Source organism: Antechinus flavipes, chromosome 1 (assembly GCF_016432865.1).
Source record: "Antechinus flavipes isolate AdamAnt ecotype Samford, QLD, Australia chromosome 1, AdamAnt_v2, whole genome shotgun sequence".
Classification (NCBI taxonomy): Eukaryota; Metazoa; Chordata; class Mammalia; order Dasyuromorphia; family Dasyuridae; genus Antechinus; species Antechinus flavipes.
The window spans coordinates 503,699,385-503,714,989 of record NC_067398.1 but is presented as its reverse complement, the minus strand read 5'-3'; the positions used below and the strand labels follow the sequence as shown (position 1 = coordinate 503,714,989).

The window sequence follows — 15,605 nt, the reverse complement described above, 5'->3', positions numbered from 1 at the left end:
TACAATAAATAGTTTGAGAACTGAGAATTTGTTTGAGAATTGAACAAGAAGCTATGCCAGACTAGCTTTCATCCAAGAGCCAGCTTTTAATCCTTGTTATGCTTCAAAAAGGACAAATCAAAATTGATCAATCAAAAAGAAGTTTGGATACATTAACAGGATTTTCCTATTTTTCTGTTCTCCTCATTCCTTCTATGAAGTACCATGTCAGGGAAAGGAGAAAGGGAATAGCATATTGGTACTTCATAGGCAATGATTCATTTGGCTGATGTGTCGAATTTGTTTAAAGGAAGTTGAGTCTGTACTTCAGTTGTTTAATTATTATGATTAGTTACTTTAATATTAAGTTTTCACTATTTTATGGCAAAAAAGTTAGTAAAGAATAAAACTCATAATCATCTTCATCAGTCTGTAGTTTTTCCCTGTAGGTTCATTTTAATCTTAAAATTTCCATGACTCACAGTCCTCAGGCTGTAAATGAGTGTAATACACTTAATAAATTTGATAAGTCTATTGTTAGACTATATAAACAGAACTGTATGTTAAATATTATTTCTTTGTTTTTTTTTCTTTGATTATTTCTTTTTTTCCTATCTAATACAGCATCCTATCTTCATGCTTTTTTCTATTGTAGTGAAGAAAAAAATGTATTTAGTAGTTGGGTCTTTTTCCCTTTCTTGCAGAACAATCAATCATGACTACGGAATCTGGATCTGATTCTGAATCAAAACAGGACCAAGAGCCAGAGCATCAAGAAGCCTCTGGACAGCAGGGACAAGCTGGGGCTCAACAGCAGCCACCGGAGCAGCCACTCAGGGAGGAACATCAGCAGGCATTGGAGCAGTTCTCTGCAGCAGCAGCACATAGCACTCCAGTGAAAAAAGAGGTCAGTCTCAGTTCACTAAACATCAGTTCCTCAAAAGTTTCTTATTTTTTGTTAGCCATATCTCCATACTGCATCTTCTAGCTACTCAACAAATGTAGAGAGGTTGTAATTGGATTGGTCATCTCTGCCCCATTAAAAAAACATCAAGAATATATATTGTGTTTATATTCAGTATTTCATAAAATACTTGATAAAAATTAGAAACTATGAGATACCAAAGTCCTTTCTCTTCATATCTCTAGCTGGCCACAAAAACAAACCCCCCCCCCCAAAAAAAAAAAAAAAAAACTATCCTATTTTTAAAAGCCTTTAAAAATTAGACTTTGCAAACTTTCTTCTTTATTTTTTCTATTATTTAACAAGAACCCGCACCAAAAACCTGAACTGGTGATTCTTGTATGTGTATCTTTTGATTGGAACCCCTTATTTGTATAAGTTATCAGGTTATACCAAATACTACAAAAATGGGATTAAGATTTTTTCTTTTTGTCTTTTATATATTGTACTGTTGTTGCATTTGAGTGCTTTTTTTGGTGATCATTGTTTGAGCATCATAAATTATAAAAGATGAATGAATGAGTAAATATTTATTAAGCATTTGCTTTATGGATGCCAAGAATTGAGTGAAGCATAGGATATTCAAAAACAAAAGCAAAGAGCTTGATATTGAGGAAGTTACATTTTTACAGGAAGGAATAACACAAATAGAGGAATGGTGGCTAGGGCAGAGTATCATGGTTGAGAGAATTATATGAATGAAGAACAGAGCCATAAGGGAGAGTAGATTGATATATCATATCTAGGAGCAATGGCAGTATTGATATTGGTTTTAGAAATTGAAAATTTACTGGGGGGAAGGAGTGGATGTAAAGATAAGTAAAAAGATGGCTGCAAAATATTGTCACTTAGTTGGTAAACATTTAAGTACCTATTATATGCCAAGTACTGGGCTAAGCACTACATGTACAAAAAGAGTTTGCAAAAGACAGCTTCTATATTCAGGGAAATAGTTATCTAATGGAGGAGACTATCAAATTAAATATGTATAATAAACTAAATAAAGAATAGGTAGGAAATGGGGAAAGTTCTAGAATTAAGAGAGATTGGGGACTGCTTCCTGAAGATGGGAGAATTACAGGAAGCCAAGGAAGACAGTATCCAGAATGATGGAGAACCTATCAGGCATGAGGGACTATGAGAGAGTAACGTATGCAGTAAAAGATAGTGTTGTGTGGGACAGTCAGGATGCCAGTGACATTGGCAGAGAGTAAGCTGTAAGATGGCTGGAAAGGTAGCCTGGGGCTAAGTTATAAGGAGCTTTAAATACCAAATAGAGGATTTTGATTTGATCCTGGAAACACACACACACACGGAATCACTTTATTGAGTAGGGGTGTATGAGGGACGTGATTGTCCCTGTACTTTAGGAAAATTATGTTAGTGTCTAGAGCATGAATTATAGTAGGGAGAGACTTGAGGTAGGTAGATCCAGCAGCAAGCTATTGCAATAGTCCAGGAGTAAGGTGATTAGGATGGTGTCAGAGGCAAGAAGGGAGCATATTTGAGAGATGGTATAGAGATTTTGACAACAAATTGTGTGTATGTGTGTGTGTGTGTGTTTGTGTGTGTGTATAACTAGTTTGAGATATCTAAAAGGCAGGTGAACATGTGAAATTGTACGTCAGCAGAGAAGTTGGGGCAGGATAAGGTAGATTAAAGAGAAGCATGGTTTCATATATTGGACTAGGTGAAACAAAGTATCCAACAGGACAATGGAGATCCAGTACAGAAGTTCTGGGCATAAAACGTTTGAGTCTTTTAGGACATTGTATTTGGTATAGCCAAACTGTAAGCAAGAAGATATCTAGTGGATAGTTCTTTTGAGCTCTCCCTTCTCCATGAATATGCAAGAATATATGTAAGTAAGTATTTTATATATGCATATATGTACATATACATATATTCATAAACATACATGCACACATAGAAAGACAGTTCCCATTTTATATAAGTGGACTATTCAAGAGACCTCTACATAGAGCAATTTTTACATAATGTGAATTAGCCACTACCTACCTACTTCATCTGGCCTATATAATAAAAACATATACAAAATAATATCTTTAATGTAAATCATAAAATATCTAAAATGAAGATACAGTAAATATTGTATCATGATAGTAAACAGAATTGTGAAATAAAATGTAAAGTTAATGACAAAGTATATATAGTAAATTAACACAGGTTATAGTATGTTGCGCCCTTCCTACCCATTGATTGCACTTAGCCTTTAACATTGGTGTTTAGTTGTGCAATTTTTTAATGAAGCTATCATGAGATGTTTGGACCATGACTTTCTTTTTATCTGACAATATCAAGCAATATTATCCTCAACCAGTCTTTGATCTTTTAAAATCTTGAGGTATTTGTATTTATCTTTTCAGTACAAGAAAAAAAATTCACTCACACAATGAAATGCTTCTACCAACTATTTAGTTGTGAATCTTTTTGATTCTAAAAACCTTAGGTTCTAAAGCTTCCTTTTTTTCTTCTGCAATCTTTGTAGCTAGCATCTCAATCAGATCCTCATTCATTAATTCTCCACGAGATTCAATTAGCTTTTCCACATCATTCTCATTTTTATGGAATGTAAATTTCAGAATTTTTTAATATAACAAATTTGAGTGATGTGAATTTACATTGAGAATTATATATGTGTATACATCAATATATATCTATGTACACATATATTTCATGTATGTGTGTGTATGTGTGTGTGTGTGTATATAGGCCTAGAAATTTTCTATTTTATATCCTCTTTCATAAGTGAGAGCAATACAATTTTTTTTTCATTTATGTGTTATGTGGAAAGGCCTATTTCAATATGTATTCAAGTATGGATTTAGTAGCTTTAGCTCTATGATCCTATCATAGTTTCATTTCCTTTCCTTTTAAATAATAAAACATTATAGTGAAGGCATAATTCCTTTGGAAATTTGTATTTGGGCAACTGTAATGAAATTTTAACCAGTTATTCAGCAAGCCTTTATTAAGCACCTACACTATACCCCACAGTAGGATTTGAAGAATATAAAATCTCGTTCTCTAGAAACTTTTTTTTTAATTAATTAGGGAAAAAAACCTTTCTATGTATAGTTATTTCATTGGAACAATAATAACTGTGGAAGGGTGATGCACAAAATATGGAAGTGCCTTATGTAAGGGGTAACGAACATTTGCACCAACCTTTGAAGGGAACTGGGCAATCTAAGAAATTAAAAAGGAGTACCTTCCAGACATGAGAGGCACCTGTGCACTGGCAGAGGTGGCAAATGAAATGCTGAGTGTAAGGAAATACAAGTAGGGCAGTTTGACTATAGTATAAAGTACATGAAGAAGAAGAATATATGATAAGCTTGGAAAGGTCAGCTGGAATCATTGGGAAGAACTTTAAAAGCTAAAAGATAAGTTGGCTTTCTATCCAATAGTTGGTAGCCACTGGAGTTTCTGGAATAAGAGAATGACAGTCAGGCCTATACTTTAGCAGATGAATTAGAGATATGAAGAGTAGAAGCAGAGAGACTAATGAAGATCTATTGCAGTAAGACAGGTTGTATAGTAGGAGATAGATAAGTTCTGACATAGGGATGGTGGGCCACAAGTGGAAATAAAGGGATAAATGTGAGAGATATTGTAAAGATAGAACTGACAAGTACTGGTTTGATAAAAATGGGTGAAGGAGAGGGAAGAATTGTTGATCAATAACAAGACTGTGAGCTTGAGTGATTAGAAGGATGATGCTTTGTCATTGGGGAGAAGGTGGGAGGAGATAATAAGACTTGTTTTTAGACTTGTTGAGTTTGAGATATTTATGGCAGTCTAAAATGTTCATTAGACAGCTGGGAATGTGCGACTAGGACACAGGAAAAATGTGAGTGCTGGATATATGGATGTGGGAGTAATTTATATAGAAATAATAATGGTATGCATGGGAATTGGTGAGATTACCATGAGAGAAGAGTATGGAGACAAAAGAAGGAAGAGTCCCAGACAGAGCCTTGGAGGTTAGGAGATAGGGTATGGATGTTGGTCTAGTAAGTGAAACAGAAAAAGCAGGGATACAGATAGGAAGAGAATTAAAAGAAATCAGTATTATAAGAATCAGAATATTCATGGGAATATTCATGAGGAGAGGGCAGAGAAGATGATGAGTTATACCAATGTTTTGAATATGTTTAAATAGTGTTTTACTTGCCAAATGAATTCTTAAAACAGTTTTGACTTAAAGCCTTCATAATGGAATGCTATGGGTGATTAAGACAATCACGTGATGGTGATGGTGTTGTAAGTTTAGAAAGAATTTTGGCAAAAAAACTTTAATACAATTAACATTGTTACTAAGATTGAACAAGAATTCATGTACGTATTACTTCAGAATAGTGAGATTATATCAGTGAGACGCTCCCAAAGTCATAGCACAAGAGGGTAAGATTAAGCTGAGCTAAAAATAAATATGAGAAGCCAACTGCGAGAATTCATATTCTGTCTAATATTAACAGCAACACATCTGGGAGGAATTGTGCAACCATCTTCTTGCAATGTTTGGAATTGGTAAAATGTTTTTTAGAGAATCCCCATCATGACTTGAATACACTGAAGATTAAAGAGCAGTTAGTGTAGGTGTTGACCATAGATTTTAGAAAGTGTCAACATCCAATATTCCTTTTAATTTTTAGGATTGTGTAAAATCTTCATGTTGTTCTTTCATCTAAATAGAGCAAGATTAGTCCTTTGTTGCCCACATGCCTTTTCATTGTATCTACCACCTTTTTGGTTGTGTATTCCCAGTGATTTGATCTTAGATGTAAATAAGCTTATTACCACTATCTTTTCCCAAAGACTTTTTTGTTCAGCCCTAATTCTGCCTTGGGCAGCGTGAAACCAATTTGATATGATTCACTAAGGATTTATTGAAGGTATACTATGTATTCAACACAGGACTAGGCAATGGGAATACACAAAAAAAAAATGAAAAATTCCTTCCTCAGAGGATTCACCTTGCATTAGGATGGAAACAGCCTGTACACAGATATGTCAATACAAAATATTTTGCACCAGGATTTGGAAGAGGGATCAGAGATAGCTGAGATAATTAGGAAAATCCTGCTGTAGCAGGTGGCACCTGATCTGATTTAATGCTAATTTTATTTCATTATGTTTTCCCCCTATACCTGCGATTTCATGGGTAGTAGAAACTGCTGGTTAAGGAACTTTTCTACAGTCAGAGATCAGAAACTTCTCTGTGATATTTTAGTAGTACTAATGAAGGTTAAGACCTTACGTAAGCTTCTATGCAGCCAATTCTTTGTCTGCTACACCAGACTCAATAACAGCTGACATTTATATAGCATTTTAAGATTCACAAATAATTTCATAAATATTATCTAATTTTCATCTTTATGATAACCGTGTGAAAGGTTCTATAAACAATTATTTCTGTTTTACACATGAGGAAATTGAATCTCTGAGAGGCTAAGTGACTTATCCCTGTCAGTGGTGACATTTCAGTAGAGGTCTTTACTGATTTGATGTTGCTTTTTTGGCAGTCTCTTGTTCTTGTGATTGTTTTGACCCCTTGACACATCAACCTTTTTCATATGCGCTTTTGTTACTGCCATCTATTTCCAACAGATTTATGTCATATCCAATTGTCATTTGATTTTTCCTCTCTGCATGAAACTACCATTGTGAGTCCTGATCATTTGCCACTTGAAGGCTCAGTTTTTCAGTGGAGGAGAATCAGTCAACAATAACTGAGCAAACATTGTGGTTCCTTGTCTCCAACATACAACATGCAATTTATAAAATGTTCCATATCCTTTCCACATGTCTTGGTACTTAGAAGAGTTACTGCTAGGTCTCAGTACCTGCTAATATGAACACTTGTGTTTTAAACAACAACAACAAACAGACCCTAGATCAGCCTCCAAATGTAATTTTCCTGTTGAATTATTGTAACAAGGGTTATAATACTATATTTATGTATTGATTTCCTCTTCATTAAGAAGATTTAAAATTCTCAGACAGGATAATGTCTTATCTAAAAGTAATCTTACTGATATTAAATGGATTTTAATGTTCATTTCATTCATTTATTTGCTCATTCCTCTATTGTTGAATTCTTAAGTTGTTAATATTTTTTGCTAGTTTTTTTGTGATTACATATTATGTTGTTATAAAAGTTTTTGAATGGCAAATCAGTACGTGTTTTGACAATAACTTTTAAGGTATATTCCTAAAAATTAAATTTATGAATTAGAAAGCAGGATATTTTTGTAACTTATTGTATTCTACTCTCTAAAAAGGTTGTACAATCTTCCACACAAAGTCAGTTCATATGCTTCTGCACATAACAAGAATTTAATAGTTTTTTAATTGAAATGTAATAACTTTTTTTTTTTTTTTGGCATTCAGTTGAATTGTTAGGCATGAAGAGGATAAAGGTTTATGTGTGGGTTTGGAGAAATGAGAAAACTAAATAAAACCTCCCTTCAGTTTCTTGTAATCATAACTTTGAAATGAAAAATAAAACCAAATGTTTATAGAAAATGAGCTATGTGCCTTAGAAAAGATAACAGTAAAAGTACTTTTTCATTCTCAAGTCATAAAAGCTGTCCCTTTCTAGATTCTTGCATTGGCTGCTCCTTGTTGGAGCTCAATTGGCCTGTTGTGACAAGAAGTAGGTGCCATTTCTATAAAAGAGAAACAACTCTTATGTTAATGCTAACTACAAAGTGTGGAAAAACAGGTATTCTCATTCATTACTGGTTGAGTTACAAGCTTAGGCAATCTTTTTGGAGAGCAATACATAATAAGTTAAAAAATAATCATATCCCTTGAGTCATTAATAGCACTGTTTAGAATAGATCCTATGGTGTAAAAACAGAAAAATGAACTTTCTATTCAAAGATCCTTTTTTTAAAAAAGTATGTATTTATTTTAAAATTAAATGCAAAAATTAAAAAGAAACAAAATAGAAAATGAAAGACAGAAAAAGAAACAAGAAAAAATTGTCATGTGCCCAGCAGAACATCAGGGAGAATTCAAAATATGTAACAAATTTCCATTTCCAGAAAGCATATATAATAATAGAAGATACTGTATTCAGAATTGTCCATTTTTGCTTGCTTGTAAAAAGATTGTGTACTTTGTACTTTATTCTTTTTTCCTCCCTTTCTTCTCCCCAAGGAGGCTAATTAAGCATAGGTGTGTGTGTGTATACAAATACATACATACATACACACATGTATATATATATACATGGATATAATACATCTAAAATAAATAATATTAATATGGGTAACATATAGTGTAGACATATAGTATAATATGGGTGACATATTCTCTCTTGAATAAATCTTTTTAAAGTTAGACTTTGAGATCAATCATTATTACCTCAATTTTTTTCCCTAATACATTCTACTCCTGTTCATTGTTGTGGTTGTGTCTCTCTCTAATTTTCTGTCCCTGCTTTACTTCTACCTGTTCACTTGCCTTGCTATTACTTAGCCTCCTTGCCACTCCCTCCCTTATTTTCTTCCCTCACCCTCCTATATTCCATTCCCATTAATTTACAGACGCCTTATCTTATTCCCTCCCTCCTTATTTCTATATAGATTTTGGAGGGTGATAGATTCTTTATGTTGTGCATGTGTGTGTGTGTACTGTTGCCTGTTTAATCCATTCCCCATATTCATAGGTTTCAGCTTTGAGACGAAATACTGAAAATCTGACAGTTCATTGAATGTCCTTCCCTCCCCCCCATTCACTATTACACTGAATTTTGCTGGATATATTATTTTCAGCTGTAACCTAGTACTTTTCATTCTTGATATATAGTATTCTAGCACCTGTGGTCTTTAATTATAGCCAATGATAAATCCTGTACAAATCTAATTATAGCCCCAGCATATTTGAATTCCTTTTTGTGCTTTGTTGTTATTGTTGTTGTTTGTAAATTTCCTCTTTGATCTGGAAGTTTTGAAATTTAGTAATGGTGTTTTTATGTTTTCCTTGTAGGATATCTTTGAGGTGATAATTGGTGGGTTTTTCCTATTTCTACTTTTCTTGTTCTATCACTTCAAGACAATTTTCTTGAATTATTCTTGAATTATTGTGTCATGGTTCTTTTTTTGGTCATAGCTTTCAGTTAGTCTAATTATTCATAAGAAGTTTCTCCATAAGATTAGTTCTCCAGATCTGTTGTCTTTCTCATAAGATGTTTCACGTTTCATTTTTTTTAAATATTATTTCTCAGTGTTATAACTTTACTGGCTCATCTTTGCTCAATTCTAATTTTCAGAGTTATTTTCTGCTTTAAGATTGCATCTTTTCTAATCAGTTGACTTTGTTTTTAAAATCTATTTATTTTTCTTGGATTCTTTCTTTGTTTATTATTGAGCTTCTTTTTAGTTTTTCCTCAGTATCTCTCATTTGATTTTAAAAGACTTTTTGAATTCTTCTATGAATTCTCTTGGGGCAGGTAATCATTTAATGGTACTTACTTGGATAGGAGAGACTTTTTTAACTTAAGTATCCTCCTCTGAAGATAAACTCCAGTCTCCCTTATTCCCATAGTAACTTTGGTTGAATTTTTTCTCCTTTGTCTTCTTTTTTAAAAAATAAACATTTATTAGTGTAGTCACCTCTTGTCCCAGGGTGAGAAGAATGGTATCTCTGGCTTCACTTCAATTCTTCCCTTTTCCTTGGACCCCAAACCCAAGAACTTCACCTTTTAAGTGCCCACAGCCAGCAGCATCCCTGCCCTGCTGCTTCTGCATTCACTGTCTGTGCTGGTTCTTGCCAGACTCAACTCACCAGCACAATTGGGTTGGGTATTATCAGCACAGGGTTTCCCCAATCTTCTTGGACCCAGACCCCTGACTCCCCATGATATCTGGGACATTAAAGTTCCTGTGGTTTGGGCTGAGACTTCTTTTGAACCCAGCTACCCTCTTGACTCTTCACTTGCTGTTTCAGTGAAACTAGCCTAAAAGTGTTTACACTTCACAAAACCTCTGTCCTGGATTAGCCTTTTGTTGTTCTTCTCTAGTTCCTGGAGGACCTCTGTTCTATTCCATCTTTTTTTGTTTTTAATGGGTCCATAATTGCCCTAAGACACACTTTTGTCTTGTTTGTGGGGAAAATCTGGAGGACTTGGAATTATCTGTAGTCTTCTGCCTTCTTCCCAGAATTCTCCTCTTGTTCAGAGATCCTTAATACCAGTATTATATGTAATCCCGAAAAACAAACAAAAAATGTAAAAACTTAACTGTCCAACAACAGAGAAATGATCAAGTAAATCAAGGTGTGTTAAAAATGGAATGGAATGGAATATTATAATCCACTTAAGAGAGATAAAATTTTTAAATAATAGCTTTTTATTTTTAAAATACATGCCAAGGTCATTTTCAACATTCTCCCTTGTAAAACCTTGCATTCCAAAATTTTCTCCCTCCCTTTCCCTAGACCACAAGTAATCCAATATATATTAAACATGTTTTTTTAAGCATATTTTCACATTTGCCTCACTATGAAAAAATCAAAAATGTCATTCATTTTAATTTCTATTCTTATTACTTCCCCCCCAAAGTGTCAATTGACCATTTGTGCCTCAGATAACCCTAGAAGTCTGCTGTATTCCATATAGGGTGACTCAGTCTTGGAACTTAAAGTTATCTTAAAAAGAATATCCTCATGGAAGTATATTTATTTAGGCAGTAGAAATATAAAACTTCAGATTTGTTGTCATGAAGGGAGAAAGTTTAAAGGGAGAATTTAAGCCAGCTTATTATTTGTGACTGACTTGCCATGTGTATTCTTAAAGATATCATTGTAGAAAAAATTCCAAGATTCCCAGACTTCTTAAACTACCTCAAGGCCAAAATAAAGCTCACATTTTTGTGATCTTTTGGAGTTTCTATTTTAATGTTCAGGAGCCAGAATATTTATAGTGAGACACTTGGACAGAACAGAGAGACACAGATTCTTTAGGTGGGGACAACTCTCTAGCTAAACATTCTTGTGAGGTAAATGATGTGCCATTTTCTTTTCTCCTCACCAGCTCAGAAAATTGCTTCCTTATTTTTCTTAAAAACCCCTGAGGATTTCTACTTGGACAAAATAACAAATGAAATGATGATGTTAATAGTCTGTTCAATGGGAGTAGTACAAGACAGAGGATGCTTTTGAACAGGAGAGAGAGAGAAAGGCTAAGTGTTGACACTGAGACATAAATCTTTTTTGTTGTTATGTTAGACCCTAAGAGAAACTTAAGTATAGTAGCAATAAATGGCCACTCAAGTGATTTGCATTTAGAGACATGTTAATTTAATAGGATGTTGGAAAACCATTGAAAAAGGGTTTCCTTAATAGTGAAGAGAATCATACAGAATTTGAGATGTCCCTTTTTTTTTTTTTTTGCTGTATCATTTGGCATATATACTAGAAGAACTGGCATGAATTATTGGCCTCTGTTATGGTGGGGTGGTGGGGTGGTGTTTTGAAATACAAGGAATAGAAAGAAGGCATTTTTGAGAGAGATGCATTGACTCTATTAGGGACTTAAAGGATTTCTAGGGGATTTAAAGGAGAATATTGTTGCCATAGGACTTCCTGTGCCCTGTTGAATCTAGTCTGGACTGGTCTGTTTCTATTTGAAAGCAGATTAAAGCTTTGGAACAGATAGGATCCATTCTCATGCTGGCTCATTATAGTGAAGGGAAGCAGATTTGGGGGATTAATTTGTGATGAATTTCAGTGATGCTTAGTATATTGAATTAATTTTGAGTCAGATATTTTTTATGCTGGTAAAATTACAGAAAAGATTAGGTTTTGCAGTTTTATTTTCCTTTTTTTTTTTTTTTGCAAGAAATATTTGTTAGCATAATTTGTTTATATGGGAACAGATGGTCAGTCAGTCAGCAAGAATTTATTAAGTACCTACTATGTTCCATGCATTGGAGAGACAAAAGAAAATAATCCTGGCTTTGAAGGAATTTACATGTGTATATGTATCCCCCTCACATACACTTATAAATATGTTTCTTTACATGCATGCAAATTTTGTTGTTTAGTTGTTTTCAATCATATCTGAGTTTTTGTGTCCCCATGTGAGTTTTCTTGGTGAAGATACTGGAGTAATTTGCCATTTCCTTTTCTAGAAATTGGAAAACTAGGATAGACAGGATTAAGTGACTTGACCCATATCTACCTGCTATTTAGTATCTAAGCCAGATTTGAACTCATGAAAATGAATCGTCCTGACTCCAGATCCAGAATTCTATTTATTGTATCATATAACAGTCCTGCCTATAAATATATACATATATGTATAAACATGTGCATATGTGTAGTATATATGTATGCTTAAATATACATATTGATATATACAGTAGTTATAAATGAATAGGATTTATTTTAGGGTCCTGTAGTGCATAATTACTATATAATGTCTTGAAAAAGACCACTATTGATATTTCATCCTTTTCTTCTTATTGAATATTTCAGGATTCATGCTTGAAATAGAATGATTATTACTACATTGTGCCATTGCATGCACTTTGGGCAAAATTATATGTGTATTTAAATCCATCTGTATGTGGGTTTTAATGTCTTTTCAATATTCTTACTTTGCGGTGGGGGAAAAATCATGTTGTTGCCTGAGTTATACAGTATTATATTTTTATCTTTTCTTGCAATTAAACTTTCCTTGTTTGTTCTTCACAGGTCACTGACAAGGAACAGGAGTTTGCTGCTGCAGCTTCAAGACAGCTTGAGTATCAGCAGTTTGAAGACGATAAACTTTCTCAGAAATCATCTTCCAGCAAACTCTCTCGATCTCCTTTGAAGATTGTTAAAAAGCCCAAAAACATGCAGTGCAAAGTGATACTTTTAGATGGAACAGAATATCTCTGTGATGTTGAAGTAAGTGGTAATGGTTTGTTTTGGGGGACCAAAAGGATTGGGTATTAAGGGAGATTTTGGTCCAAGATTCTTGAATGAAGGGGTAGTATTCATTTAAAACCTACTGAACATAAGTATAGTTTATATAAATTCAGGCAAATAATTTTCTTTGCTTTACTTGTACCAAGAGATCTAGTTATTGCTCAGAAACATAACTACAAAATAGCATCCTACAAATGATTTGAGTTAATTAATAGATTAAATGCAGAAAGCCTGAATTTTCATCTTTTCTTCATTTTAAACTGGGTAGTAAAGTTTTTTGCTAGATTCTGAAAATCAACTTATTTTCATATCTTCATTATAAGCATTTTATTTAAAGAACATATTGCTCTGTGAATATTTTTTATCATAAATCAGCCAGTTGGTAGGATTCTACCATATTTTGCACATGGAAGTTTTCTTATGCCTTGACCTATAAATGTGTTTTTCTTAAATGTTCAAAGAAAAAAAAAATTCAAAGAAGGGCCTATCTGAGTTTTTGCCAGAGAAACAAGCAAGGGGAAGTTACTTCCAGGTGAATCGTTTGGAATCCAAGTGAATACAAAACATTTGTAGTGCCAAATTAACAGGGGCATTCATAATCATAGGCAAGGGGATTGGTGTTTTGGTTGATTCTGGAATTTTGTCTTTTCATCTTGAATTTATTTGCAATATATTTGGTGTTTTGTTTTTGTTTTTGTTTTTGTTTTTTTTTTTGAGAAGGCAAAATAAATTTTTTTTGTTTAAAATTATTTGGAGCAAAATAGGGATGGGGGAAAAATTCTTAGAACTAAAATCTCCTAAGTATAAATGTTTTAAAATTTTAACAGTCTTCAAGTAGGGAATATTTTTTGGTCTTTTGAAAAGGTTTTAGGTCATATGGTCAGTGAGTTCAAATTGTTCTCAGACACTTAACACTTCCTATCTGTGTGACCCTGGGCAAGTCACTTAACCCCAATTGCCTCAGCAAAAAAAAAAAAAAAAAAAAAAAGAAAGAAAGAAAGAAAGAAAAGAAAAGAAAGTAAAATATGTCATATGGAAAGGGACAATATAACATCCTTTGAACAATTTCTAGTATCTGTAGTATTGATCGAGTTACTATGAGGTATATACAGAATCTGGTACTCTCACATACACACAGAGTAAGGTATCACTAATGCACTGTATTTTTTTGTAGTATACTTTTACATATAGAGCTTTTATTAAATTTCATATTAATGTTGTTTTTGATAGTAGTGATAATGATCTTTCAGTTCCTTTTTCTTTTAAAGATAAGATTTTAAAAGGTTTGTCAAATCCTTAAATATAATTTTATTATATCTGAGTTCAAAAAAAATTTTTTTTAATTTCTTACATAGTCAAAGTCAACTAGGGAAATAAATTCATTGCATACTAATTTTCTAGCAATAGGCAATTTAGCATTCTACTTTTCTTTCTAGTACTCTAAGTATAGACTAAGTGCATAAATACATGGAAATTTGGTGCATAAAAATGAAGAAAGTTTTAATTCTCATTTATTTGAACACTGGAGGAATTCCTTTAATTCAGGAGACTTCCCTAAAACTTTGTCCAATTTAATAACTATGAAATAAGTTTTGTTTTTTTTTTTTTTTTTGCTGATTATCTGTTGTCACATGTTACAGAGATAAATTCTTTGTACATTCTACTTTATCAAATACTGTGTACTTTAAGGTGATATATGAATATAATATGTAATATTTATTAATACTTTTTCACTACAGTTCAATGAGCAATCTGGACTTAAATTTTATCCTCTGGGGTCCTTGTCTGGCTAAATTAAGTTTTCTGTACTTGTATATTAGTTATTCAGTATTATGGCAAAAAGAAAATTGACTATATAACTTTATTAATTTACTCATTGGTGAGGACAAGACGAATTTTTTTTTTTTGCAAAAAAAAATATATATATGAGAATAATGTAGAATTATTCTCTTTTGAGTTAGAAATAACTGTCAAATTTCAGGAATGGAAATTATAAAAGATTTTTATATCATTATACTTGATTTGAACTTCTTATGTTGTAGAATCATAGATTCATAAGGGTCTACAGAAATAAGTAGTATCTTGTAAAGAGCCCCAGACTGGTAATTGGTATCTATGGATTTCAGCCCTGTCTGTCACTAATTAACTGTGTGATCTTGACAAAGTCAGTCATGTTTTGTGAGTCTCATTTTCCTTTTCTATGAAATGAAAAAGTTAGACTAAATAATCTGAGAGATCTCTCTCATTCACATAGATTATAATTGGTTTAAAGCTTGTACTTAATTTTCATAAAAAGCCAGGATTAAATGACCACTTCACAGGTCACACAGTTAGTAGCAGCAGTTGGACAAGAAGAACCTTTGACTTTTGACTTTCAGATTCATATAATTTCTAAAATACCTGCGTCACACATAGCTTCATTTGAACACTATGTCTTTTAAAGATGAGTCCTTTAAAAAAAAAACATATTACTATAGCTATAGGACTCAGGCTGTTTAGCTATGAAAACAGGAGACATTGTTGTATAGTGGAAAGATCTTTGGATTGGGAGTTTAAGAACTTGGATTCAAATAGTCAACCATGTCTACTTATGTGATTTTGAGCAACATGCTTAACCACTGGGGAACTCAGTTTTCCCATTTGTAAGATTTACAAGTATACAAAGTGTTCTTTCCTGCTAGTAATTCTCTAGAATTCTCTGACCTTTTATGCT

At 33.0% G+C, this 15,605-nt stretch overlaps 1 protein-coding gene across 12 annotated transcripts in view; it reads left to right on the top strand.

Moving 5' to 3' along the window:
* Positions 1–15,605, top strand: part of EPB41L3 (erythrocyte membrane protein band 4.1 like 3) — a 175,629-nt gene that overhangs the window by 65,887 nt on the left and 94,137 nt on the right. For all 12 annotated transcript variants that reach the window (XM_051970410.1, XM_051970409.1, XM_051970412.1 and 9 more), the window contains 2 exons: positions 684–886; positions 12,674–12,871. In XM_051970410.1, coding sequence (XP_051826370.1) covers positions 684–886; positions 12,674–12,871 — 401 coding nt within the window. Of the gene's footprint in view, positions 1–683; positions 887–12,673; positions 12,872–15,605 lie in introns of those variants that run through there.